This window comes from Dasypus novemcinctus, chromosome 24 (assembly GCF_030445035.2).
Source record: "Dasypus novemcinctus isolate mDasNov1 chromosome 24, mDasNov1.1.hap2, whole genome shotgun sequence".
Taxonomy (NCBI): domain Eukaryota; kingdom Metazoa; phylum Chordata; class Mammalia; order Cingulata; family Dasypodidae; genus Dasypus; species Dasypus novemcinctus.
Genome location: NC_080696.1, coordinates 57,266,792 through 57,293,786, shown reverse-complemented (window position 1 = coordinate 57,293,786; position 26,995 = coordinate 57,266,792). Strand labels below are relative to the sequence as shown.

At 43.2% G+C, this 26,995-nt stretch overlaps 1 protein-coding gene across 4 annotated transcripts in view; it reads left to right on the top strand.

Moving 5' to 3' along the window:
* ZNF217 (zinc finger protein 217) overlaps positions 1–26,629 on the top strand; it is a 39,759-nt gene extending 13,130 nt beyond the window's left edge. For 2 of the 4 annotated variants that reach the window (XM_058287243.2, XM_058287244.2), the window contains 5 exons: positions 11,650–13,426; positions 17,726–17,842; positions 19,314–20,867; positions 22,426–22,557; positions 24,418–26,629. In XM_058287243.2, the coding sequence (XP_058143226.1) occupies positions 12,037–13,426; positions 17,726–17,842; positions 19,314–20,867; positions 22,426–22,535 (3,171 nt within the window). In that variant the 5' untranslated portion in view covers positions 11,650–12,036 and the 3' untranslated portion in view covers positions 22,536–22,557; positions 24,418–26,629. Of the gene's footprint in view, positions 1–48; positions 275–538; positions 627–11,649; positions 13,427–17,725; positions 17,843–19,313; positions 20,868–22,425; positions 22,558–24,417 lie in introns of those variants that run through there. The other 2 variants (XM_058287245.2, XM_058287242.2) reach the window with 2 other exon arrangements.
* Positions 26,630–26,995: the final 366 nt, after the last annotated feature.

Below are 26,995 nucleotides of genomic sequence, written 5' to 3'. Positions count from 1 at the left end.
CACGTGGGCGTCGGGGCGTGGCCGCGGGGGCGGGGACGGGCGCCCGGTGGGGGCCGGAGGCGGGGCGTGTGCGAGCGGCGGGGCCGAGGGAGGGCGCAACAGCTGCTCCCCGAGCACTTTCTGCCCCAACAGTCCCCGGCGCCGGACGCGCCGCGCCCCGGCGGCTCTAGGGGCCCCCCGCGCCTGCACTGTCCCCGCGCGGACGAGTAGGGGGCGCCCGCGCCTTTGCCCCCGTGCGCACCCCCGCCCCGCTCACCTTAGCCCTGCGCCCGAGGTGAGCCCGGCCCCCCAATTCTCCGCGCGGGGGCGGGAGTGGGGGGGGCGCTCCTGGCGGGGGGGGGGGCGGGAAGGGTCTTCCGGGCGCCGGGTCCCGGGGCGCCCCGCGGGCTGGCGTCGCCGCTCGGCCCGCGCTGCCCGGGGCTGCCTTGGGGGGCCGGGCGCGGGCGTGGAACCCGGGAGGTGTCGGCACAAAAGGCCGAGAGGAACTCGCCGTCGCCTCCCCGCGGCCGCCTTCCCCGCCCCCTCCCCGCCGCTCCTCCTCATTCAAACCTCGGCCGGCTCGGGTGGTGTCAGTGCAGCCCCGGCCGCCGCCGAGCGACGAGATGGCCGCGGAGCCGCCGCCGCAGGTAAAGGGGCGCGCCCCCCGCCCGCGCCGGGCTCGAGGGGGCGCCCCCGGAGCCCGCGCCCCGCCGGGGCCCCCCGAGCGCGCTCCGGAGTCTCCCGGTCCTCGTAATCTCACCCCCACCCCTCCTGGGATGATGCCCCCGCCCCCTCCCCTCGGCTCCGCTAGGGCGCCCCCTTCCCGCCCGGCTCCCGGGCGACCCCACCGGCGAGGAGGTGCGGGGCGAGCCCCTCGTCGTGTGCCCACACTGTTGTCCCATCACACTCACTCCCGGGGAAGGGCAAGGTGGCTCGGGGTTGGGGGTTCCCCGTATTCTTGGGGGGGGGGGGCGCCCGGGGGCTGCGTGGGTGGGTGCGTGGGGGACTGTTCCTGAAAAGTTGGGTCGCTTCGCCTGGCAGGGCGCCCGGTCTGCCCTTTGGGCCTTGGGGGGCGGGCGGCGGGCTTGGGGGTCCCCGCCGATGGCCCGGGAGGGGCCGGGGCAAGTTGGAAGCAGCCAAAACAATGCGTCCTCCCGGGCGGCCCCCGCAAACAATGGCCGGGACCGTCCCCACCGGCCGGTCGCAGTGCGCGTCTACAGGGGCCGGGGGAGGGGCTGGGCCTGGCCCCCGACCCTCGCTGGGGAGGGGGGGCACCTCCCGGGCGCCCCCAAATCCGGCCCCCCGAGTCCCGGCCCTCCTGCCGCTCGCCCAGCGGGCGGTGCACCCGCCGCGTTTCCTGGAGGGGGGTGAGAAGGTGGTTTCTCCCCTATTTTAAGATTTTTTTTTTTTTTTTTTGGAACTCCGACTGGCTCTCGAACGGCGGACTGTCCCTGAGACCCTCTAGCAGTGGGGGGACCCGGAGCCCGCAGAAAGTGGAACTCGCAGCCCTGAGGGGCCGCAGGATGGACGTGTGGGTCTCCAGGGGCTTGCTCGCTTGCGGGGCTTTAAAGGGAAGTTTCTGCCGGGAGGCGCGGGGTGGCGAGCCCTTCCTCCTCCTGAGCCCCCTCCTGAGCCCCCTGCGCGCTCGCTTTGGCCCCCAAAGGCGAGCGGGATGGGCCGGGGAGGGGGCGCCGCTGGGGGGCCCCGAGGCCGGGCTGTGGCCGCCAGGGGCGCCGCGCTCGCGGGGACGGTACCTGGCCAGCGGGCCGCGGAGGCCGGCGGCGGCTTCTGCGGAGAGGGAAGGACCTGGCGGGCCGGCTTGGACCCGCGCTGTGGGATTGGGGGTCGGGCCGCCGAGGGGGTGGTGGGGGGCGCAGGCGGGTGGTTCCCCGCCAGGTTCAGTTACAGGAGCGGGAACGAGCCCCTCGCGGCTGCCGCGGGACCCCTCCGTGCCTCCTGTCCACACTTGGAGCGGCAGAAACTTTTTAATACTCTTTTTTTTTCCCCCTTCAGGGGAAGAATAGTCATTTCAAGACTTGAGGCTCTGGCGTGCTACTACTGCTCCCCTAAGACCTTCCTTGAGCCTTGATTTAGCCCTCCCGGGCAGCCTATCGGGCTTGACGCCCTGAACATTCCTAAACACGTCCTCAGTAGATGGCGGTGGCCGTGGTCCCCTGGCCAGTTCGGGATTTGAGAGAGTCTTCTTGCCCGCCCTGTGTACTCCCGTACATCTCGTTTCCTGGTTTCCGAGATCGTTTTGAAGCCATTAAGCCGTACGCTTTAAGAAGCCTAGGTCTGATTTAGTTCAGGTTGATTCAATTATGTCTTCATCGCTTTTGAGTTGCTTGAATGACTTGACATGAGATTAAGCGCAACAAAAGAAAAGGCAGGGTAACAACAGCTGCCGTCCGGGCCTGGCGCCCTAGGTAGGGGTCTGCGGAGGCCTTTCACCTTCCCTTTGGTATTTGTTAAAGAAGTACACCGAAAATATTCATATTTTTCTGTACTCTTCTCCCTCGACGGGGTGGACTGCCTTGGTTGATAGCAAACCCTGCCAAGTTGTGTCAGACTTTGAGAATGAGTAATAGAGCTAGAGTTTCTAAAAAGCCTTCATGTGTCTGAAGGGACAAGTGCAGAGGAACAATCTAATTGCTTTTTGTCTGAAAAACCCAACAGTCACACCACTAGTTTGTACTTGCTTAGTTAATGTGTGCTAAGAACTTGTAAGGTGTGTCCTTAATGGTAGATGACGATTTTCCCGTATGAGGAGTCATGATTATTTTAGGTACTGTTTTGTTCTGTGTTCCAAAGACTACTTTGTTGGAGTAGTGTACTTTTTAATCCTGATGTTTTCGTCCAGGTCACCCCTCCAAAATTGCCCCAATTTTAATCAGTTATATAAGTATTAAATTCCAGAGGCAGTGACTTTTATTTTAAAATTCAGTTGTAAGTACTTAAAAGACAATTTTATAATTTATTTCAGTTGTCTGTGTGGAGTTTTAATTATTCTGTATGAAGAGGGAAGGCTACTTCTTTAGAATTGCACATTTAGTTATGTGCCTGCAGGAGGAGGAAGTAGAGGAAAAGATTATGACTTTTATAAGTGAAGGACACACTTTTCTTTAGTGTTCAAATGCTTTGAATCCTTTTATCTTCACAACACCTTCCTAACACTCTGCAGTTTGACCTTTCGCCTTGCCTTTTAATAACTGGTGAGACTGAAGTTTAGCACTTGGGTTCATATTATTCCCTTTCACTTCATTACTAAAAAAATAAAAAATAAACCAACTAAATCACCACTTGGATAAAATTGATGGCAAATATTTTTTGTCTTCACCCTGAGAAATCTATTAAGATACAGCTTGATCCCGCCACCCCCCTCGTAGCTGTAGGAGGGGAGGAAGAGGGAGGAGTGAAGATTTTGGCTTTTGCTGCCTTTACTTTCAAGGTGGAGCTGGAGCTGCAGTCTCTTTGTAATCCTCCATTTTTAGCAGGAGGAACTTGAGGGAGAACTAGGGGCTCCCATTTCCCTTCCAGTGGATGTTCTTAGAGGAATCTGAATATAAGGCTTAATCACCAAGTTACTTCCAAACTGATGAAATAATTAAGAAATATAATGGCCTGGCAATGACTAAGTCCCTCTATCTCCTCATTTCAGAAGATTCCTAATCGCTTCTTTCTCTTTTAACACCATTTATTATAAAATGGTATGTTTTTGTCACAGCAGGGTTGCCATTACCCAACCCCAGAGCACTCTTAATTCTGTAATGCTTGATTAGAGCCTCAGGGGTCCCAAAAGATGTGCTGTTTTCCCACCTTATAAAATTACATTCTTTTCTCACAGTTGTCACCAACATGATATTGGATGATAAGACCTTTTCAGTAGTTTCAATGACCCTTGACTGCCTAAGATATACTACTTTAAAAAGGGATCTACTTTTGTCTGACATTCTTCTGAAAGTAGATGATTAGACCTTTTTAAAGTTTTATGTGAAGCTTTGTTTCCATTTGCTCAATAAAAGCCTTCAGTTCAGATGGTTCCATCTCATACAGGGGAACACCACTACAGGCGGCCTGTCATGGATTTTGAGGTTTTGCTGGATATAACTTGTCTTCAGTGGTTCAGTCCTAATTTCCTACTTCAGCTTAATCCCATAGCAGTATATTTAGTAAATGGGTTGGAAAGATACAGCCAAAGTACTGAACAAGGGCTATATGTTCTTTTAAAGTTCCTGGGAAAAAAAAAAGTTTTATTTTTATCCACATAGTAGATAAATAGATGTAAAATCAACTGTGTGTTTTTAAGCTTTAGAATTATACAGTGGGGATGAAAAACATGAGACATTCAGTTGTATAAACTGCTGAGTATTCCAAGTAGAATAAAATAAATGTAATGAGATTTTAAGTTAAATGACTGCAACTGGAATATGTAGAAGAGTTTTTGAATTGCTGAGGCATTGAAAAACAAATGACGTGGAAGGTATTTGCAGAACAGCTACGGAACTGGGATGAAAAGAATCCCAATCGTTGACTATTGTAAGCCATCCAGAGTTTAGTAGTATAAGTCCAGGAGACAATGGAGGGAGTTTTGATTTGCACACCTCATCTCCAGATTGGGGGAGGGGGGAAGTGGTGGGGAGGGTGTCAACTAGTTAAAAATGAACGTGGAAGAAAGACTCTTACACAAAGACAGCAGGAAATTTCTTAAATTCGGGTAAGGGGAGTATGATAATTGAATATAATTCATTGGCCTCATTTTTGGGGACAGTATAAATGCTGGCTTTTAGGTATAGGAGGATCTGGATTATTTTTCTCCAACCAATAATATATTTAGACAAACTTGCAGTCATTTGTGGGACAAAGGTTTTTCAATTCCGATAAAAGGAGCAGATAGAAATCTGACTTTAAGGAAGTAGGAGGACAAGGACCATTCTTTCCTCAAGTCTGATCCTCATGATGAGCAAGCTCAATTCTTGTACAAACCTATCTTCCAAATAAGTAGAGGGGATGCCCCTGTTTGTCAACTGCCCCCACACATTGTCCTTTCCTGCCTAACATTGGAATGGTCGTTAAAGAACTTTACATTTGAACATTTGTTGACAGTTCTAAACATCCCCCTTACTTCCTGCCCAGGGTAACAACATAACTGAGTTACTGGAAGTTTGGGGCCAGTTTGGTAATTTTATGATAAAGTTGAGAAATAAAATTACTAAACCTGAAATGAAAACTGAGTAAGTAATGAGAGAATTAGTTTAATTCCTTAGCCTTTGGTCTTAAGGTTTACCAGAGTTACTTTTAGACGTGGATATTCCTGTATTTCATACAGAAGAGCCACCCAGGAGTCAGATGTGTTTTTATGGGCTCCTGTAGTGTTTTGTGTTTTGCTGTTCATTGGTTTCTGATGTGTCTGGAAACTGTTTTTGAATTTAAAATGTAGTTGTATGGATTGGAACTAGAGTCCAGATAGGTTTTGTTGTTGACTAGTAGTAGGTGAATACTTGTTTTCAGGTTTCCTACTTGAATTAAATCAGGATTACACAGTTCGGTTATACCAGAAGGAAGGGGGATTTTAATATTGTGGATAAATTCTTTCAACCCAGTTATATAAATTACTCAACAGCGATTGTGTTCATTAATTGAAAGGAGACTCTTTTCTTCCTCTTAATTTTGAAAGCAAACAGGAGACTTGAAAGAACCAGGCATACAACTTTAGTATTCATTTACAAAAGATAGAGGAGGGGAATGTTTAAATGGTGCCAAAGAAATATCTCATTCCTTAAAAGGTACTATGTTTGTAGTTAATCTGAGGCTAGTTAAATTGGGTATAATTAAAATGCTCATCATTTGGCCTTCTGGAAAAAGTAATGTAGTGGGGCATACTGATTTGCATATTTATATTTAGGTACACATACACACCTACACATAGTGGTAGTTATATGTAATTTTTTGTGTATATATGTGTACGTGTTTTCTTTGTAGAGAGAATCCAGGTGAAGGTAGAACAGTTTATTTTTTAATTTGAAGTTTCTCTTTTTTTTTTCAAAATATTTAAAAGGTTTTACTGGTTAAGTAGTGGTGATAGCAGACACCTACTGAAAGCAGGGTTTCAATCTTGCTTAAATTTTTATTCTTTTTCCTTTCCCTTATATGATAGTTCTCTTTTTAGGTCAGGATTGAGTCAAGGAAAAAGTCGGTTTACGTTCTGTAGTACCTATTAATATCATTAATATTGAAACTAAAAGTAATTTGTGGTACTTTTAGTTCACATTGAAGGTCAGATCCTTTAACTGACCTTAACTGATTTGGATTCAGTCAGGCAGTTTGTAATTGTGACACTCAAATGCTAATGTGATTATACTTTTATAGTACTTTGCTCTCTACTCTTATTTAAGCCTGTCACATTTGTATATAATTTTGAGAAAATTAGACTGTTTCCTGTAGCGTTTTCCAAAGCTTTGCCTTTGAAAAGTCTGATAGTGTAGGTTGTAATGTTGGATGTATGCTTTGAATATTTTAATCTTTTTTATTCACTTTAAGCATTTTTCCCATAGCTAAATTAGGAAAGTTGGAGTGACCATTTATTTAGCTTATGAGTTGTGACCTTGGTGATTTCCTTGAAATGGTGTTGAAGGATTTAACAATTACAGGTTTTGTCACTGTCCGTTATTATATAGAGTTTTCTTCACTTGTCATATTAAGAAGAAATATGTGTAAAATATATGGGAACAGCTTGTAGGAAAACTGTATGTTCCCTAACCAGATCTTGGTGATCATTTTGTAGTTTTAAGAATCCAAATGCATTGGCCAGAGAGGAGCAGTTTTGTTTAGTTTAAATGTTTTAATGATCATTTGTAGTCATTAATAATTTGGACACTATGACCTTGGGATAAAGGAGTTCTGTAAAGAAAACGTTTATGTATTTTTGACAGTATTGGAGGCCTTTGAATACCTTATTGCTCCTTATAGTAGGTAAATATTCCATATCAAGAAATACAAGATCACCTGCTCAGCTGATGGAAGGACCTGTGCTGCCTCCAAGGATAATAGTTTGAGTACATCTCTGAATAAAGAACAATACTTCCAACTCAGAGCAAGTGGCAGCAAGGGGGCAGTCGTCTCTAATTTGTTATACTTAAGTCTTGCCCAAATTACAGTGCTTTTCATTGAGCATTGTGTAATTCATAGTATTTGTTAATTTCAAGATCTACAAGTAGAATTCACAGTAGCTTCAGTCACAAATGTCAGTTTTTTTGTTTTTTGTTTTGTAAACAGAACTGATCTAAAGAAAACTTCAGAATGATTTTGCTGGCAGTGATAGCAACATGGTTTCTACTGGATTTCAATTATGGTCAGTTAAAAAAAAAAACTGAAATAATCACAATATAAATTACACCTTAGTATTCTTTTAAGATTGTAAGATTGTATTGAATAACCACTTACCTAAAAGTTAAATGTTGTCATTTACCTAAGAAAAAGTTAATTTTTTAAAAAAAAATATTGAATAGCAGTTTTCGGAAGTACCTGTCAATGTGATTAGTCAGTATGTTCAGGATGCTCACTTTCCTGCAGACTAAACGCATTTAGAGTGTGTTGGATTATGATCTCTTTCCCCCCACCAGTTCTTTGTCAAGAAAGACAATTTACTTATTCTCTCAGCGGCACCATCAGTTTATAGTTGGCGCCTGTGTGCTGTGCTCTTAGAACGCTCAAGGCCCCCGAGAAGGCTGGTTCATGCTACAACCACGTTCTAGCTTTTGGATTTTTACTTAGCAAATTGGTTTTACGTTTTATAGATTTGGTTTAAAGCATTAGTTTTTGCTTTCTAGGCCAAGGAAGTGTTTTCTCTACATACCTTTTAGCTTCTAAGTTGAGTTCAGGGCATTTGCCGTCAGATTTCCCTAGTGCGCCCAGCCTTTTTGTTTACGGTGGGGTCAGCAAGGAGAGTGTATACATTCAAGGGACGCAGTTTGGTATGTGATGGTCAATTTTAGCATATTACTATTTATGATTCTGTTTTTAAATTCTTACCCTTCTGAGATTGGATGGTAGCCACAGATAGCCTCATAATTGCGATGAACATTTCAAGGTAATTTTAATGTCAGTTCACTTGTCATGGCCAGAGATGTACATATGGATTCTGCCCCTGTTTTAAGGCTGTGACTCTTGTTCCTTTAGTTGCCAGCTGTTTTTTGAGGGCCTCAGGGGCAGCCGAGAACACCACCAATGAGGTCTCTACTTGGATTAAAGGGGTGGTGGAGTGAGACACTTACAAACAGATAAAAAATAAGACTTTATATATGTGCTGGAATTTTCACAGCAAATAGTGATCAGGGAAGGAGCTTCTGAGGAGGGGGCATAAATACTGAGAACTCACACATTTACTCCGTCTCTTTTGGGGGCAGTGTGGGGCTGGCAGAGGTGGTGAGGTTGGCTTCAACTCAAGGTAGGCTAGTACTCTGCACGATATACTGGGCATAGTTAGTGACTGTCGGGATCCGGCTGTGACGCTCCCCCAAGAAAGTGCTTCAGTTTTACCTGGGAGGAATTTATTGGAGTGAAAGATGGTAAAAGGGGCTCAGTGGGAAATAATCTAAGAAGGTCTTGAGTTAGAAGACAGTGCTTTTCTGGACTGTCTATGTGCCAGCTGGGCCCTGAGTCTCAGCAGAGTTGCAACTCCTACTCTACGGTTCCTTGGTCTTAGCAGGTCAGCTAAGAGGGAGGTGGGGATGGTCAGCCACCACACCAGGGAACGGAGAGTGCCTCCAAGTGCAAGCAGGAGAATCACATCCATCAGCCATGTAGGATCTAAGCCCCCTCTCAATTTAGAGGGGGAGTGGACATTACCAACCCAGGGTCCACGGGCTGGAGGAATAAAATATGGATTAGAGTGGACTTACTGGTATTCTACTATAGAACTATTGTGACTAGTAATGGAAGAAATTGTAGCATTGATGTGGAGCAAGTGTCCGTGGTGGTTCCTGAGGGCAGGGAGAGGGAAGAAGAGATGTGATATTGGGGGCATTTTTGGGACTTGGAGTTGTCCTAAATGATATTGCAGGGACAGGTGCTGGATATTGCATATCCTGCCATAACCCACTGAACGGACTGGGGGAGAGTGTAAACTACAATGTAAAACTATTATCCATGTGGTGCAGCAGTGCTCCAAAATGTATTTACCAAATGCGATGAATGTGCCACAGTGATGAAAGAGGTTGTTGATGTGGGAGGGGTGAGGTGGGGTGGGTTTGGGGTATATGGGAACTTCCTATATTTTTTAATGTAACATTTTTTGTAATCTATATATCGTCAAAAAATACAATAAAAAACTGTAACGAGGAATAGGAAAAAAAAAAAACAAGGCAGTGATGATTTACTGAAGCCAGATATTTGGAAATTTCAGATAGAAAAACTGTAGCCAACTGTCTTTCTAAGACAGATGTCTCAATATTTTCAGTAACTAAGTTATGCTGTTATGGTGGGAAGTAATAGCCATGTACCCACATTGAATTTCTAATCTAGAGATTGGGTTTGAGTGGGATGGAAGGTTGGTGTCTTTAGTGGAAAAGATACCTGTAGAAATATGGGGTTCCCAGACTTTTAAAAATGTCACAGACTAGTCAGATTTCTAACAAGAAAAAAAATAATGTTGGGGTCTGGTTTTTACCAAATAAGGACATTAAAAAAAAATCCACTATTAAGCTATGACCAGCATTTCTTTCTTTCTTTCTTTTTTTTTTTTTTTTTAAGGGTATTTTAGTGCCAAAAAGTAGGAAGGACCTCTAGAGTAGGGGATGATCTTTATTCAAACTGAAATAATACATGTACCTTTTTGTAGAACTCCTTGGATTGTTTCTCATTTAGCTGCTGGCCAGTGAAAACGGTGTCTTCAGAGTTTGATAACTGCTTTTCTAGAATACTGGTTGTTAATTCTTATGTTAAAATGCTGCCTGACGCACTGGCATTCAGCAAATATTTGTTGAATGAGTAAGTGATTACACAGAAACCTGAATTATCATTCACACATCTGATTAGTGGAGTCATTGACAATTTTTGATTGTGTCTGTCTGTAAATGTAGATCTACTTGTACAAACACGGAACTTTGGAATTGAAAGGGCCATCTTATAGTTTAGCCATCTGTATTGAATGAGTATAAGAAAAGATGAGGTCCATGGTGGTGGCGACTTTAAGGTTGTGATTTAGGGCTAGAACTCGGGTTTCTGGAGTGTTCTGTCATAGCACACTAAGCTGGTCACTAGTCCAAATGTTTGTCCTCCATTGTGATTGCAACAAAGGGAAGACTGAGAAGTTAAGCTAAATGCTTCAGTGCATTCTGTCTCTACTGAAATCTTTAATCTGCAGTCTTACTTAGAATAGCTTGATGTTAAAGATCTAGTTTATTCAAAACTAAAGATAACAAGGAGCATGAGAATATGTTTTTTTTTCTTTGAGTGTGAAGAAGAGGAAGAAATATTTCCTTTTCTTTGAGCCTTCAAGCCCTTGCTCTTTGAGGAAGTGCAGAGAAGGAAAGTAGTTTTTTGCTTTTGTGTTTCTTTAATACTGTCTGAAGAGAGTAGGTCTTGTGCCTTTTTGTTTTCTTGGATAGAAATAACTAAATTAAAAGTGGTTGGAATGGTTTAAAAACAATTCCTATGCTTGTCACAAAGGTATTGACTTTAGAGTTTACTTCGCCAAGACAGAAAGTTAGCTTCTCTAAATCAGAGCCTGCAGAGCTAAATAAAGTAATCCCCTTTTCACCTGGCCAACACATGACATGAGAAATGAGATACAATAACGAAGGGATCCTTTTTCTGATTTGGGACCAGGCCATGTTGAAGGATGTTATTTTAAATGTGGATGTTCACAAAATTGCTTTATGTATATATTTCCTTAATGATTGTTTTGGGTAAAGAAGTCCTGCCATGGCATTTGTTGAAGGTAGGAAGTTGTTGAAAGCAAACTGAGATTTGGACAGGGGGTTGAGGCTTTAAGAATATCTAGTGATAGAAAATAATGTATCAAGGTCACCTGGGCCATGAGAAGCAACCATTCTGCAGTGCTCTCTTTTCTCAAATGAGGATTTTGGGGAAGGTTCCTGTTTTTGTGTGCTTATATTGTTGATCTCTGTGTGCCGTTGGCAATCGTTTCTTGTATGCATGTTTGTAGAGAAAGAGCTCTGAACTGTAAAATTTTACCTAAAGTGCTTTCATTTTGTTATCTTATTTTTAGGAGTTCTTGTAGCCTTTGTTTTGTGGAGGCTGATCATGTGCATTTTAGTAGCCTCTAAAACATTCAAGGGAGCTGGTGTAAATCAGTGATTGAGCACTGGCTTCCCACTTACGAGATCCCAGGTTCAATCCTCAACCCTGATACTTAAAAAAACAAAAATGAAAACAAAACATATTCTGCTGAATTGAATAGTTTCTGTCTTGAAAGAGTACATCTTAGACTTAAATTAGTAGAACACCATGTCTTAAGTTTCTTAACAGGATGAAGTATTAGTGATTGGATCCAATGCTGATAATTTAACGAGCAGATGTGTTTAATAGGGTGCGATATTTATTAATATTTGTTAGATTACTTCTGCTGTGTGGAAAAGACCCACTGAGTCCTCCTAGCCATTCAGACTTTTATCTCAAAGTGTAGGTAACATTTCTATTTTTTTTCTCTAGATTTTGGAAATCCCTTGTCTCAAGATTGCTAAGATTGACTTTTTGCTCAACTGAATCACTCAAATTCAATGGAGACAAAGAGAACTAATGCTTTGTGCTGATTCATACTTGAAACAAAGCATTGGGGAGTCTGTATGCCTTGTGTGTGGAAAGAACCAGTGATCGTCTTTCACTGAGTTTCCTAAAACTTCTGAAGCTAAGAAGTTAGAGGAATATCTCCTTTCATTTGACCTTTTATAATAAATATTGGCCCTCGGTTTTGAAGCCCAGGGCTGCTGGAGCTGTGAGTGAAAAGTCTTAACAAGTGGCCTTATTCCAATTCCAGAAAGTCTGCAACGGAACTTGGAGATTCTTACTTCACATACAATCCTAAAGCGAGCAGGCAGCATGCCAACCCAGTCTCTCTTAGTGTACATGGATGGGCCAGAAGTTCTTGGCAGTTCACTTGGAACCCAGATGGAGGTGGACGAGATCATGTCAATAAAGGGTTCTGCTGCTGTTCCTTTCAGAGCTACGCAGGAAAAAAACATAATCCAAATCGAAGGGTATATGCCTTTGGACTGCATGTTTTGCAATCAGACTTTCACCCATTCAGAAGATCTTAATAAACATGTCTTAATGCAACATCGGCCTATACTTTGTGAACCAGCAGTTTTGCGTGTGGAAGCAGAATATCTTAGTCCTCTTGATAAAAGCCAGTTGAGAACAGAACCTCCGAAGGACAAGAATTGCAAAGAAAATGAAGAATTTAGCTGTGAAGTATGTGGGCAGACATTTAGAGTAGCTTTTGATGTTGAGATCCACATGAAGAAACACAAGGATTCTTTCACTTATGGATGTAATGTCTGTGGAAGAAGATTCAAAGAGCCCTGGTTTCTTAAAAATCACATGCGAACACACACTGGGAAATCCGGGGCTAGAAACAGACTACAGCAAGGCTTGGAAAGTCCAGTAACAATCAATGAGGTTGTCCAGGAGCATGCAGCCGAAAGCATTTCATGTCCTTACAAAATCTGCATGGTTTGTGGCTTTGTATACCTAGATAAAGAAGGTCTCATTGAGCACAGTAAGATGCACGCCAAAGAAACACTTTCCACTCCCAGTGATACACAGACAGACTCTCGAGAGGGAACACCATCAACAAAGGAAGAGTTCCTGCAGTTTTTTAATTTAAGACCAAAATCTCACCCTGAAAATATTAAGAAGCCAGCCAAATGGATACCTCAGCTTGATCCATTCATCACCTATCAGGCTTGGCAGTTGGCTACCAAAGGAAAAGTTGCCGTTGGCCGAGGAGAAGTCAAGGAACCAGGGCATGAGGGAAGTACTGACAACGATGATTCGTGTTCAGATAAAGAAGAACTTGGAGAAATTTGGAGCGTGAGTAAAAGCCATTCGGAAGGTTCTGGAAAGTCCAAAACAAATAGAAGCAATTGTGCAGGCCTTTCACAAGATAAGGAGAAGCCTCGGCACGCCAACGGCGAAGTGCCTTCTGTGGATGCAGATCCCAAATCATCCAGTAGCAAAGAGAAGCCGACACATTGCGCCGAATGTGGCAAAGCTTTCAGAACCTACCACCAGCTGGTCTTACACTCAAGAGTACACAAGAAGGACAGAAGGACGGACACCGAATCGCCAACCATGTCAGTGGATGGAAGGCAGCCTAGGACATGCTCTCCGGACCTCACTGCTGCTCTGGATGAAAATGGAGTCCCTGATCGAGGAGAAGGCGGTTCTGAAGATGGATCTGAGGATGGGCTTCCCGACGGCCTCCACGGTAAGCTGCACCATTGCGTGCTGTTTCTCCCTTTGTTCTCATCCCAAACAACACTGGCAAGTAGCCGGAATTTGGAGAACTGGGTTTGAGTGCAGGCTCTTTTTGGTACCACCCTGGTAAGTCCATTTCTGTAGTAATGGGGTTGAGTAAAAGGCCTGCCAAGGTTTTTTTTAAGGAGGCACCGGGGATTGAACCCAGGACCTCATACCTGGGAAGCAGGTGCTCAACCACTGAGCTACACCTACTTCCCTCTGATTTTGCATGTTGCCAACAAAGGACACACAGTGTGGTTTTGCATCAGCCTAAAGTGATGCTTCTCAGCTAGGGTGATTGTCCCTCCCAGGGGACATCTGTCAATGTTGGAGGCATTTTTGATTTTTACAGCTTGGGGGTGGTGGTGGTGCTACTGGTGGCTAGTGAGTGAGGCCAGGTATGCTACTGGTCATCCGCAGTGCCTAGGACAGTCCCCGCAACAGGGGATTATGGGACCCAAATGTCAGTAGTGTCAAGGTTGAGCGACCCTGGCCCTGCTGGTTTTTCCAGCATTCCTGATCTTATCTGTAAGATCACCTTATCCTTTTATACAACACACTTTCTCTCAAGGCTCATTTCTTATGCATTTATTCCAAATGGATTTCTAGGGAGCACAAAATACACTGGGAATGGTTGTCAACAGAGCAAGAATATTGTTGTTAGAGACACCATTGGGTGCTGCCTGGCACACTGTCCTTTATGTCAGAGTCTCCTATCCATTGTAACCAGAATGACTTGTTTGTGAAATATAAGAGGTGTTGATACACTGGAGTTTTTTTTTTTTTTTAATCGCATTTGCTCAGTAAAGTTGTCAGTGTGCTAACAGCATTTATAGGAAACAAGCTATCTCTGAAGGCTTGTTCACATATTGTATTTCCTGAGCCCAGTGGGAGTATCTAGGACAAAGGATTCCACTTGTGGCTTGAGCCTTGTTCATCTTCACTTCAACCAGGGTAGCCCCACTGTAATTTCCATTTCATACCTTGCTTCTCCTAGTATTTTAATACTGTTGAATAAAGGAATTTGCTGTTTAAAAACAGCTTGCAAACCATTGATGTATAGGACATAATCATAGATGAAATTTGAGAACCTGAATTAGTTTTAGAGAAATAATATCATTTACGAGTGGTCTCTGGTTAAAGGAAAATGCCCTCGTTGTTCTCCTTTTAGTGTAATTTTATTGTGTGTTTGAAGTCTACTGAGAACTGTGTGAGAGCAGAGATGAACTTGGCCGGACAATATACCGGACTTCACCTGCCCTTTAACCAATACTCTGTTCTGTTTCTGATCATGTGGCCGACACGAGAGCAGTAGTTTTCATATCAAATATTTTGATTGTTTTGAGTTTCCTGGCACACAGGAAACCTAGTGCTGTGCATACTACAAATCTTTAGTTTTCAGAAGTCTAGAAAACACATTATGGTGTTGTAATGACATCATAAAAAAGGTCTTTAAACCCAGCTCTGGTTTTCTAGGTGATGCCTTTTAATGCTCCGTACAGTGTAGGGATGTGCAGTGATGGGGCAGGAATCAGGGCCTGTGAGGTGTCCCAGTGTCTCTGAAAGAAATGAAATGGTCAGCCACTAATCGGTGATGTGGGCAGAAGAGTCAAGTGGGAAGCTTGAGCCAGGCCGTTGGGTAGAGAAAATACCTAGTAAACAGATGGGAATGCTGGAATGAAATTGGCCTTTAGTTCCGGTTCTACCACTGCATTGTTTTGTGACCGGTTACATATTGCTTAACCTTTCTTTGCCCTGATTTCTGTTGCAAAATTGATTCATCAACCCTCATCTTCCACCTCCCAAGGATAATTTCAATAGCCTGTTTGTAAAAGGTTTGCATTTCTTTAAAGAACAGCACTGTGCAATCAAAGGTGGTGCTAAAACAGCAGGAACCTGGTAGATGTGGAAATTTTGTGCCCTGTATTTTTTTTTTTTAAACGACATTTCATAATTTTTTAGATACGATGCAACATACCATAAATCCTGACTTGTAGTTGGAAGTAGGAAATTGCAGCAAGATACAAATCAAGCTAGTTGGGTATGATGGGTAAGCTTGGTGTTCCATATTAAGGAAGTCATTTTCCTAAATTTATATTAGGTGGTTTTCTAGTTTAGGTTTATTTTAATATCCTATCAATCTTTCTCTAGATTTATTTTTCATTTTTTTTCAAGAGTAGAATCCTTTAGGAATTGCTACTGGATTTAAAACATGTCAGTTCCACATATTGACTGTTTGTAAAATATCTTTCTCCTTCCCCTTGCATTTGTTTTTCCCTTCAGAATATGTGGTTTGTAGATGTGGGAAATGTCTTATTGTAATTAAACTAGAGCCTCTGAGTTAAACTCCCTGGATTTCAGTTCCGGCTCTAGTATTTACTTGCTAGGAGGCTTTGGGCAAGTGACCCAAATTGTCTTTGCCTCAGTCTCCTCATCAAAAAGAGGAAAATTAAAGTACCTTCTACCTTATTGGGATGTTTTGATTACTAATATAGTGTATATATAAGGCCCCTGGCACATAGTAACTGCTAAATAAATATTTAGCTTAGGTTCTGATAAGTTTAGCTGAAAGTTATAGCAGTAAGTACCTTTAAGTTGTTTTTTCCCCCTCTTTCTCTTTATTAGAGAAGTTGTGGGTTTACAGGACAATCCTGCATAAATGCAGGATTCCCAGATACCACCCCACCACCACCACCTTGCGTCGGTGTGGAACATTTGTTACAATTGATGGTAGCACGTTTTTATAATGGCGCTATTGGTTAAAGTACCTAGTTTAACTTAGGGCTCCCTGTAGTGTAGTTCCATGGACTTTGAAAGGAAATTCATTCCGTTACTATATATGCAATCTGTTGTTTCCCCTTCTGGTCTGTTCAGGTAGATATAGTTCAGTGCTGTTAATTGTGTTCACAGTGGTGTGTTAACCATCACCACCATCCATTACCAACACTTCCCATCATTCCAAATAGGAACCCTGTACATTTTAAGTTTTACCTTCCCATCCCCTAGCCCTACTTTATCACCTGGTAGATTTACTTCTAAGAGGATCAAAAAGCGCAGCATAAGTCATTTTTTAAAAGTCTTCATGATGTATTTTGAGATCACAAAATGGACTATCTCTATTCTATGAAAATACAATTTTCTTAGAGGGGAGTTGAAGGATACGGGGGGATTGGATGGTCCTGTCTTAATTGTACCTGGGGACTTACCAAGGTCTGCTCAGAACGTGCTTTTTTAAACCGGTGGTAACCTCGAAGCAATCTATTATGTGAAATATAGAAGAGGTGGGGCTAGACTTTTTAATTGGAAATAACAGTTTTTCAAACCAAAGTGAGTTTTATGGTGAATTTTAAGAGATAACCAGAGTTTTGTTGCTATCTTAATGTGTATAACATCTGCAATTAAGAGTATTTAGCTGGATCATGTATATTCATTTTGGTGGGGGGGAAGTATTTTGATTGCAGCATGTCTGTCTTTTGGAGCCCCTGGTGTTTGACTTAAAATCATCATTTGATTAGTGCCCCAAATTAATCTTAAACTCTATCATACTAAAGAGACATGCTGTACTAATCCTGCAAAGAAGTTTAAAGTTTAACGCCTTGTCATCTTGAGGACAGATTTTGAATTGTAGGATCTCTTTTGTGCAGGCGAGTGCTTAGGATGATATAGTCTGCTTTCCAAAACTTGGCTAAATTTTGACAAACTTTCCTGGGTGTTGGCCCCAAGCCAGAAGTTTAAATTTTCTGTTAAAATGGTAAGTTACCACCCTCTAGTGGTAACTTGCTCTGTTGTAAAATAAACTCCCCTTTCCCCCCATGGTTGGGAGAAGAAGTGACAATTTTTGTTGGCTTGCTTCTCTAAATCCTTTCTTCTGAAGAAGCTGTTTATTCCAGCCAAAGGCTCAGCTCACTCCTGGCGTCCGGATCCTGCTGGGTCCCGCACAGTGAGACCGAATGCTGGGTTTGTCCTCTGCTAAACCATCTTTCTCGGGAGTAAGGTACACAGGGTGCCAAATTGTAAAGCGTGAACTGTGTGCTACACCCAGAAGAAAAAAATCACATGCATGTATAATTACGGTGATAAAACATCAAGACAACATTTAGTGTGCTTTCAGCTTTTTTGGATGTACCCCAATGCTAATCTAAGAATTTATTTATGCTTTCAGAAAATGTTTATATCAAAAATACTTAATATGTATGTAATGTAAGCCAGTATACCTTATTCATGTGCTTTTCAGCTATTACATAAATATTTTTGTTTCTGTTTTAAGATAAAAATGATGATGGAGGAAAAATAAAGCATCTTACATCCTCAAGAGAGTGTAGGTATTGTGGAAAGTTTTTCCGTTCAAATTATTACCTCAATATTCATCTCAGAACTCATACAGGTAAAGAACTACTTAATTTCTTTTTTAAACACGTATGTCTGATTTAAAAAATAAATATGGTGCTAGATACTTGGAATAGCTTCAGAATAGAGGTTTAGTGTGCTGACTGCAGCTGTCATTTTAATTTTTTTTTAGTATATCACTTAATTTATATGTCCTAGCACTCATTTATTAAAACTTGTAAATTTTTTTAAAGATTTATTTATTTAATCCCCCCCCCCCCCCGTTGTCTGTTCTCTGTGTCTATTCGCTGCGTCTTCTTTGTCCGCTTCTGTTGTCGTCAGTGGCACGGGAAGTGTGGGCGGCACCATTCCTGGGCAGGCTGCACTTTCTTTCGCGCTGGGCGGCTCTCCTTACGGGGTGCACTCCTTGCGCATGGGGCTCCCCTACGCAGGGGACACCCCTGCGTGGCACGACACTCCTTGCGCGCATCAGCACTGCGCATGGGCCAGCTCCACACGGGTCAAGGAGGCCTGGGGTTTGAACCGTGGACCTCCCATGTGGTGGACGGACGCCCTAACCACTGGGCCAAGTCCGTTTCCCTAATTTTTTTTTTAAGATTTGTTTTTTCTCTTCCCTTCTCTACTCTCTCTCCCCTACCCCCCCCCCCCAGTTGTCTGCTCTCTATGTCCATTTGCTGTTGTGTTCTTCTGTGTTCGCTTGTATTCTTGTCATCAGCACCGGGAATCTGTGTCTCTTTTTTTGTTGCATCATCTTGCTGCATCAGCTCTCTGTGTGTGTGGCACCACTCCTGGGCGGGCTGAACTTTTTTTTTGCTCTGGGCAGCTCTCCTTACGGGTGCACTCCTTGCACGTGGGGCTCCCCTATGCAGGGGCCACCCCTGTGTGGCACAACACTCCTTGTGTGCATCAGCACTGCACGTGGGCCAGCTCATCACATGGGTCAGGAGGCCCTGGGTTTGAACCTTGGACCTCTCATGTGGTAGGCGGACGCTCTATCCCTTGAGCCAAATCTGCTTCCCTTTTAATATTTTTTAATGCAACAGTCTTATATATAATATATAATTTAGTATGATATGAAAACAAACTTAGTAGCCTTTTCTTTAGATTGTAGAAGCAGCTGTACCAGTAGTTTATGGAGGCTGCATAAACTTAAATTTCATCTATTCCACTTACTGTGCAGCCTTGGACAAGTTATCAACCATTTTGTGTTCCAGTGTCCTTAGCTGTGAAAAAGGAATGATAATTACAATCCCTTCCATAGGACTGTTATGAAGATAAAATTAAACTGCTGTTTTGTTAGTGTCTATGTGAAGGCATGTATTCATGCATTCAAATACTTAGTGCAGTAAGGGTGATAAACAACTCAGGAGAAATTCTGGATATGAAAATTATTAAGTGAGAGGGGAGAGGAAAGAGCCCTGTATTCTGTCTGTAAACTTCTAGTTTCTGAAGATCTATTTTGATGCTTTTCATAAACTTCTGTAATAGAACGACATTTCTCGTTTTAGGCGAAAAACCATACAAATGTGAATTTTGTGACTATGCTGCAGCCCAGAAGACATCTCTGCGGTATCACTTGGAGAGACATCACAAGGACAAGCAGATCGACATTGCCCCCGACATCAAGAGTGATGCTAAGAGTCAGGAGACCGAAGATGCGCTGTTAACCGTCGACAGTGTGCAAACCAAAAATTTGAAAAGATATTTTGAGGGTGCCAAAGATGTTAAAGGCAGTCCACCTGCAAAGCAACTTAAGGAGATGCCTTCTCCCTTCCAGAATGTTCTGGGCAGTGCTGTCCTCTCACCAGCACACAGAGATACTCAGGATTTCAACAAAAATGCAACTGACGACAGTGCTGATAAGATGAACAAAGCTCCTGCCCCTACTTACTTGGACATGTTAAAAAAGAGGTCCACGGTGGAACCTCAGGCAAATAACCTCATCTGTAAAACAGAAATGGATGCTACTCCCCTTCCTCACCCAGATGGCAGGACCCCCCAGGTCAGCGAAGTCAGCCACACAGAGAAGAAAGTAGAGATTGCAGGAGACTGCAGATACAAGCCAAACGTGGACTGCCAGGAAAAACCTTTGAATTTATCCCTGGGCTCGCTTCACAGTTGCCCCGCGATTTCTTTGAGTAAAAGTTTAATCCCTAGTATCACCTGCCCGTTCTGTACCTTCAAGACATTTTATCCAGAAGTTTTAATGATGCACCAGAGACTGGAGCATAAATACAACCCCGACATCCATAAAAACTGTAGGAACAAGTCTCTGCTTAGAAGTAGGCGTACGGGGTGCCCTCCAGCTTTACTGGGGAAGGATGTGCCTCCCTTGTCTAGTTTCCATAAACCCAAGCCCAGGTCGGCTCTCCCGGTGCAGGCTAAGTCCCTGCCGCCCGAGAAAGCCAAGCAGAGCCCCGCGGCGCCAGGCAAAGCGCCGCCGCCTGCAGGGCTGGACCCCAGCACTTTAGTCCCCAGTAACCTGAAGTCCCACAGGCCCCCGCAGAGCGTCGGAGGGCCGGGCCCCGCCGCCGGCAGGCAGCAGCAGTCTGAGATGTTTTCTAAAACCAGTGTTTCTCCCGCACCAGATAAAACCAAAAGACCGGAGTCAAAATTAAAACCTCTCCCAGTGGCTCCGCCTCAGCCCGTCCTCGTTGGCAGCGGCGGCAGCGGGCCCGACTTCCCTCCCAAGAGCGAGAGCCCGTGGGCGCCCCCGGGGCGAGACCCCTTCTGCGGCCGGGGCGGCGGGGAATTCAGCGAGCTGCTTCCCAAGAGACTCAAGACGAGTGTGATAACCCTGGACGTGGACCAGCCCGGGCCCAACTACAGGCGAGGCTACGAGCTCCCCAAGTACCACGTCGTCCGAGGAGTCACGAGCCTGTTACCTCAGGAATGCGTCTGCCCGCCGCCCGCAGGGCTGCCCCCCAAGCAGCGGTTCCTGCGCCCGGGCGAGGTCGACGCCCTCCACGGGCCCGCGGCCCAGAAGCCCTTCGGCGGCTCGGGGCCCCTGCATGCGGCCTGCGGACCTGCTGGGAGCCAGGCCTCCAGCTCAGTGCTAGAAGGTACGGCCTGAGGGCCCGTGGAGCCAGCTGGGGCTGGTGCCTCAGTTAGCTCGGCTTAGTTCTTGGGGAGCAATGGCTTTCTTCGAGCGTTGGCAGCACTCCAAAGCTCAGCCCTACCCAGCAAGATTTTATTCATTTGTATTTAATTTTTCTCTCAATACTATTTCTCTGTAGAAGGGTCATAATGAAGAAAATAGAAAAAGGTTGAGGGAGTGGATGTGCTTCAGCCTGCCCCCCACATGGGAGGTCCTGGGTTCAGTTTTTGGTGCCTCCTGAAGAAACAAAAGAAGCAAAGCAAGTTAGGGAAGCGGATGTGGCTCAGTGGTTGAGCACTGGCCTCCCACACACAAGGTCCCCGACTAAAATCTCCAGCCCCAGGTATCTCAAAGGAAAAGGAAAAAGTTGAGAAACAGCCGGCTGCTCGGTTCCTTTCCTGATAGTTGAAATCCTGGGTGTCACTTGGGCCTTCATCCTGGCCTTTTCTCTACGCAGTTACGGTATTGTTCCACACACAATTCCAAACTGCCTTGGGATGTGGAGGGATTTCTGTACAAGTCTCACCACCCCGTTAGACTGCGACCTCTTCAGAGTAAAAACCGTGTCTTAGGTACCTTTGAATCTGTCACGGTGCATCCCACACAGGAGGAGGGGGTCCTCGGTAAATAGCTAGTGAAAACCCTTGACCCAGCAGGGGCAGACTTCCCCCCTCGGTGATTTACTTTGCACACGGAATGCTTTCCAAGCTTGTGCTTCCTCTTGCACCTTTTCACAAAGGTGTCTGGCATGCACTTGTACCTGTGAGCAGGTAGATCAGAGTGTTGTGGGTACTCATTTCACTTGGCAAACTTGATTAAACCACTGTGGTGCCTGGCATTATCATGTGTGAGCTACGCTGGCTTGTGTCACCTTGAGACAAAATCTGCTTAAACCTCTCAGTTTATGTTAGTTTCAACTGAAAGATTCTGCAGCAGCAACACTTGTATCAAGACTAACTTGATGGCGATTGATCTTGTAGGGGATGCCAAATTAAAAAACAATTTGCTGTGACATACTCCAGTGAGTTTTATAAAAACCATGATGAAATATTAATTTTTGCTGCCTTCTGATTAAAAGAATCTTCTTTTTTCTCCTTCAGGGTTTAAAATGGTTAGACGTATGTTAAAACTGTGTCTTTATGCTTTAGAAAAGACTCTGTTAAGTCAAATCTTCTTAATGAGTATTTTTTTCACTTTTATTCTTCCACACAGATTTGGTCCAGGATGTCTATAAGTTTCAAATACTTTATGCTGCCCTTTTCTTTTGGTTTTTAATTCTTAGTTATGACAACCCGGCACCTAGATTTTAGCCTTAGTGACTTAAACACAATTCTGTGCAAACAAATTTTTTGCTTAAAAACATTTCAGCTATAAATTTGCAAGCCACATGTATGTGACTTGTGTGTTCTGATCGCATTATCAGCTTTAGGGGTTTTGAAACTCAACATCTAACAAATTATATACACCTCACTTAATTGCTTAAACTTTACTCTAAATTACCCTTTTACATTTTTTTCAATCAGGAAAAAGGCCTGTGTCCTATCAACACTTATCTAGCAGCATGCTACAGAAGAGAAACTATGAGAATTTTATTGGGAATGCACATTATCGACCAAATGACAAAAAAACTTGATTTCTTATTTTGGGGAAAAAAGGTGAGCATATTTTTACCTAAATATAATGTGTTGGTCTTATGTGATTGAAAATAAAGCATTTAAATTGTGCAATCTAAAATAAAATTGATTTTTATTTTAGTTTTGATTTCTTTTGTGGGTATTTTAAAACTTAGAGTGCTGAAGATCTCTGGATATCTGTGATGATGATAATAGTAAAAACCGTGTACTAATAGCTGGAATTTACTAATAAGCATCACTTTGTGCTGCATTGAAAAAAGTTTTATAGATATGAGTTCATTTAATCCTTTATAACAGGGGAGTTAGGTCAGGGATTGGCAACTACTCTCTCCACCTGTTTTTGTAAATAAATATGTTGGAACACAGCCTCTCCCATATATGTTTGCATATTGCCTCCCATTGCTTTCCATACAGTTGAGTTGTCGTGCCATAGACTACATAGCCTGCCAAACTGAAAATAGTTAACTACTTGGTCCTTTACAGGAGAAGTTTGCATTTGGCGGTACTGTCCACACTTTAAAGGCGAGGAGACTGAGACTTGGATTGCATACCTTGCCCAAAACCCCGCTCTGCCAGAGAGTGGCAGGAGCCTAATTTTTGTCACAGACCTGTCCCACCCCAAAGGCTGTGCCCCAGCCTTTCAGTTCTAGGCGCTTGTTTAAAGCTAGGAGCTTGTTTAGAGATTTTATAATGGATGGAGGATGGGGATTGGGAGAAGGGAAAGTAGAAGGTTCATGTTATTTTATTTAGTTTGGGTGGAGGGCATGATGTCTACTGAAGGGTTGCACTAGGACTTGCTTAACAATAAAATTGCATGAAAAATTGGGGCTCATAGAACAGATAAAATGACCACCATATATTCAGTGACAGCCTCTTCACTGGGTGCCTGCTAGGTGCTAGGGATACAGAGATGGAGAGGTGAGATGCTCAGGTGCCAGGGTAGAATTTCTCCATTTTTTCAAGGGGACACATGTAGGAGATGATAGATGCAAAAACGTTCTTCCTTGGACAGCATCGGCCTTGTGCAGCTTCTGCATCCTCTCTCCCACTCACGGTAGTATAAGCAGAATCCTCTCTCCCACTCACGGTAGTATAAGCAGAATGCTAGTGGGTAAAGCATTCCCAGCAGAGGAGTGAGATTAAATCATCAGAACAAAATATGGATTATAAGGAGCAGGTGGTTAGTAACAGGTGACTTGCCACACATCGTACAACTTGTCTGTAATGGCAAGGGGTAACTGTCCTATCTGTCCAGTCCTTTCTCTGTCCCCTCTGGGCTTCTCTGCGTGCAGGTGTCCCTGTCTGTAGACACCTTCCTGCTGTACCCACTTTACCTGCCAGCTTCTTTTGGATGCTTCAGGACCAGCTCACTTGTCATTTCTGTAAACTCTTTCCCTGGGATTAGTGGCTTCCCCATGTGATATGCCTGTCGTGATCCTTAACTACATTTTGGGTCCTCTTCCCTGTGTGTGTTTTCTACCACTTGCTAAGCTTGAGGAGGAGGTACCCGTTGCTGGGCTCACTGGTGCTCGATGGGTGTTGGCTGAACGATAGTGCTGTCAAGTGCACCTTCGCCTCCTCTAGGACGAGGGGATGGTTACTCCAAGTCTAGGTGGCTGGGTGTGGCTGATAGGAATTCCAGTTCTTGGTTAACTCTTTCAGTTAAATCACTCTCATTATCTATTACCATCTCCTACAGAACTCTTGGTTATGTATTTAGTCTCCTGATAACTTCCATTGAAAATTTTTTGCTTAAATGGAACCAATTGAATCTCTAGGTGCTCTTAGTTCTACTATTTATTAGACAATTTTTAAAAGAAGGAATTTTCTAAACCTTATTCAGTTCTCTCTTAATTACTTTTTAAACCTCTTTTCCCTTAGGTTTTGATGGATATAAGTGTGTACTCTCCGTGGAATTACATTAGTTCATCCTTTGAGAAAGCGAATGGTGAAAGCTACTGAAATAAGCTGTGATTGTACTGTACATATAACATAAGGAACACTACAGTTTTGTAAAGTTGTTCTGTTAACTTTTGTACCAAATAGCAATAAAAACTATAGTTGGAACAGTTGGGTTGTACACAAATGGAGACTGGAAATCTCTATTTTGTCTCTGAATAATATTTTTTTTAGAATTGACCAAATAAAGAAGTGGAGTTTTTTGCATACTTGAGCGCTGCTGGAAAAAAAAAAATTGTTTGGGTTGAGGGTGGGGTGGGGGGAAAGTATATAATGCTTGCACCTCAGGTAAAGAAATCTGTAAATAGATAAGTTGGAAACCTGTTCGTTTAAATACTGTGTTTTCTTTTCTCTAATGTAGTTCATCACCTTGAGCAGTTTCTGCTATTTGTGCTGTTTCATTTAAAATGTATGTGTTTTTTAAAAATTCTCAATGATTTGTATGATGTTAAATCCTCCACAATCTATTGTTGTCTTAAAATTGTTGACAAAAGTATTGACCCTCTATCAATATGTGCTGCTTATATTGAAATTAGCCATTCTGAATTTGGTGCCCTTTTATTGTGAACTTGAGCATGTCCGCTGAGAAAGATGCAGTCTTGTTTCTAGCTGCTCTGCAGAAGGTCCTGGAACCGCCACCATTCTTTCCTAGGGTGTGGTTTGTAGGATTTAAAGATTGTGTTTAAGAAGCATTTCAGAGCAGCCAGATATTGAGTAAATACCACACCATAGTGGAGTTATTTAGATTTGTTTTCTATCAAATTAATCATTTTAGGGGGAGGGAATTTATTTTTGGGGGGCCTTTGCCTATATAAGTATAAATATATAAAAGCTTGCTAAATTATACATGTGATTTACAAATATCGGGGAGCAATTTAAAAGGCAGTGACAGTTTTTTGGTAAATCTTCGGTTTGTATTTTAGAAGTCTTGGTGTGTCTGGCTTTGGGGTTAACTGTGTTAAAGTTAATTATAAACACATTGATTCTAAATAAGGAACTGCTGGCTGAGCCTCCTGGGAATCGGGGAATCGGGGAAGCGAGGATCTGTTTCGAGACCTCAGTTGTCTTCCTGCCTTTCTCCCTTTTGGTTGTTTTGAAGCAGCAACGTTTTTCTCAGTGCATGTGCAATTTGGGTTTTAAAGAGAAGACAGCCACCAGCTGGCTTCCTGGGTATTTTAAAGTTCTGTTCCCTTAATGTGCAGTCCATGGCTGATAATATTCAGCAGTATGTGGGTTTAACAGCCACAGACTATTTTATTAAGAAACTGTTTCAAAAAATAAATTTGCACTGTTTTTCTTGCCCTGCCCTTCTCCATTAGAGCCAAGTGTAAAGTCCTAAAATAACAAAACCTGGAAAAAAAATTCTGCGTTTTTTTCATTATGCAACATATGATAGGTCCTCGATAAAAGTCTTAATTCCCATGTTATTAAAGGGGGACCTAATTTGAGATCCGTCCGCTGGCATTGCAATGAAGTGCTTTGTATCAGGAAAGTGTACACTATTTACCTTTTTTCCTGTCCACAAGCTGAGCCATATGTACATAATCTAGATTTTGTTTTCATAGTTTTGCACTTTTATAGCCTATTTTTGAAGATTAACACATTTGCAAAATGATTGACTCGATCTTTGCCTGATTCAATGAGTGTTACAGAAAGCTTGCTGTGACTATACATGTAAATCTTAAAGGGGGTATGTAATAATAGAGGGCTGAAATTTAAAACTGTATTTAAAAAAAATCACCAAATCTATTTGAAAACAGCCAATTTTGTATTATGCTGGAATTTCGGGGGCTTTCAGATTTCTTCTTTCCAACCACATTTCTGAATGCGTAAAAATGTCAATTTTTTCCTCACAGCCCTGTACTTCAAAATATGTTTTTGCCCATCAGTATTAACTATTGGGATACTACTGGTTTTATGTTTTTTCTTTTTCTTTTGAGACAACAGTACATATAATAGAGGTACAATTCGTTGGATTTTTGTTTATGTATTTATTTCATTCCAGTTTGATTTATTATGATTGTTGATGCCTAAGTTGTCAAGCAGTAGACATTACTTGTTTTATTTATGATATATTTCAGCTTAAAGTTATGTTATTATATGTGGATGTAAATATAGATTTGGTGTTTTGCAATCTTGGGTTTTGGTCTTCATTGCGTTTCCGGTTTCTGATTTTGTTTTATTTAACTTTTTATGAATTGGGCTTTACACATACACAAAAGTAGAGAGATTAGTATAATGACCCCCCCCTCCATGTCCTTGTCATTTAGCAGTGTTTTGCCAATCTTGTCCCAGCTTCCCCCACTGGAGTATTTTATAGCAAATGTCAGACATGATGTAATTTCATCAGCAAGTGTCTCTAACAGAGAAGGACTTTTTAATAAACTTAGGCCCCAAATAGCATTATCACAGTGAACAAAAGGGACAGTGATTTCTTTGGCTCCAGCCTCTCTCCTGTCCTTGTCCATCTTTCCTGGTCATCTCAGAAGTGGCCCTGTAC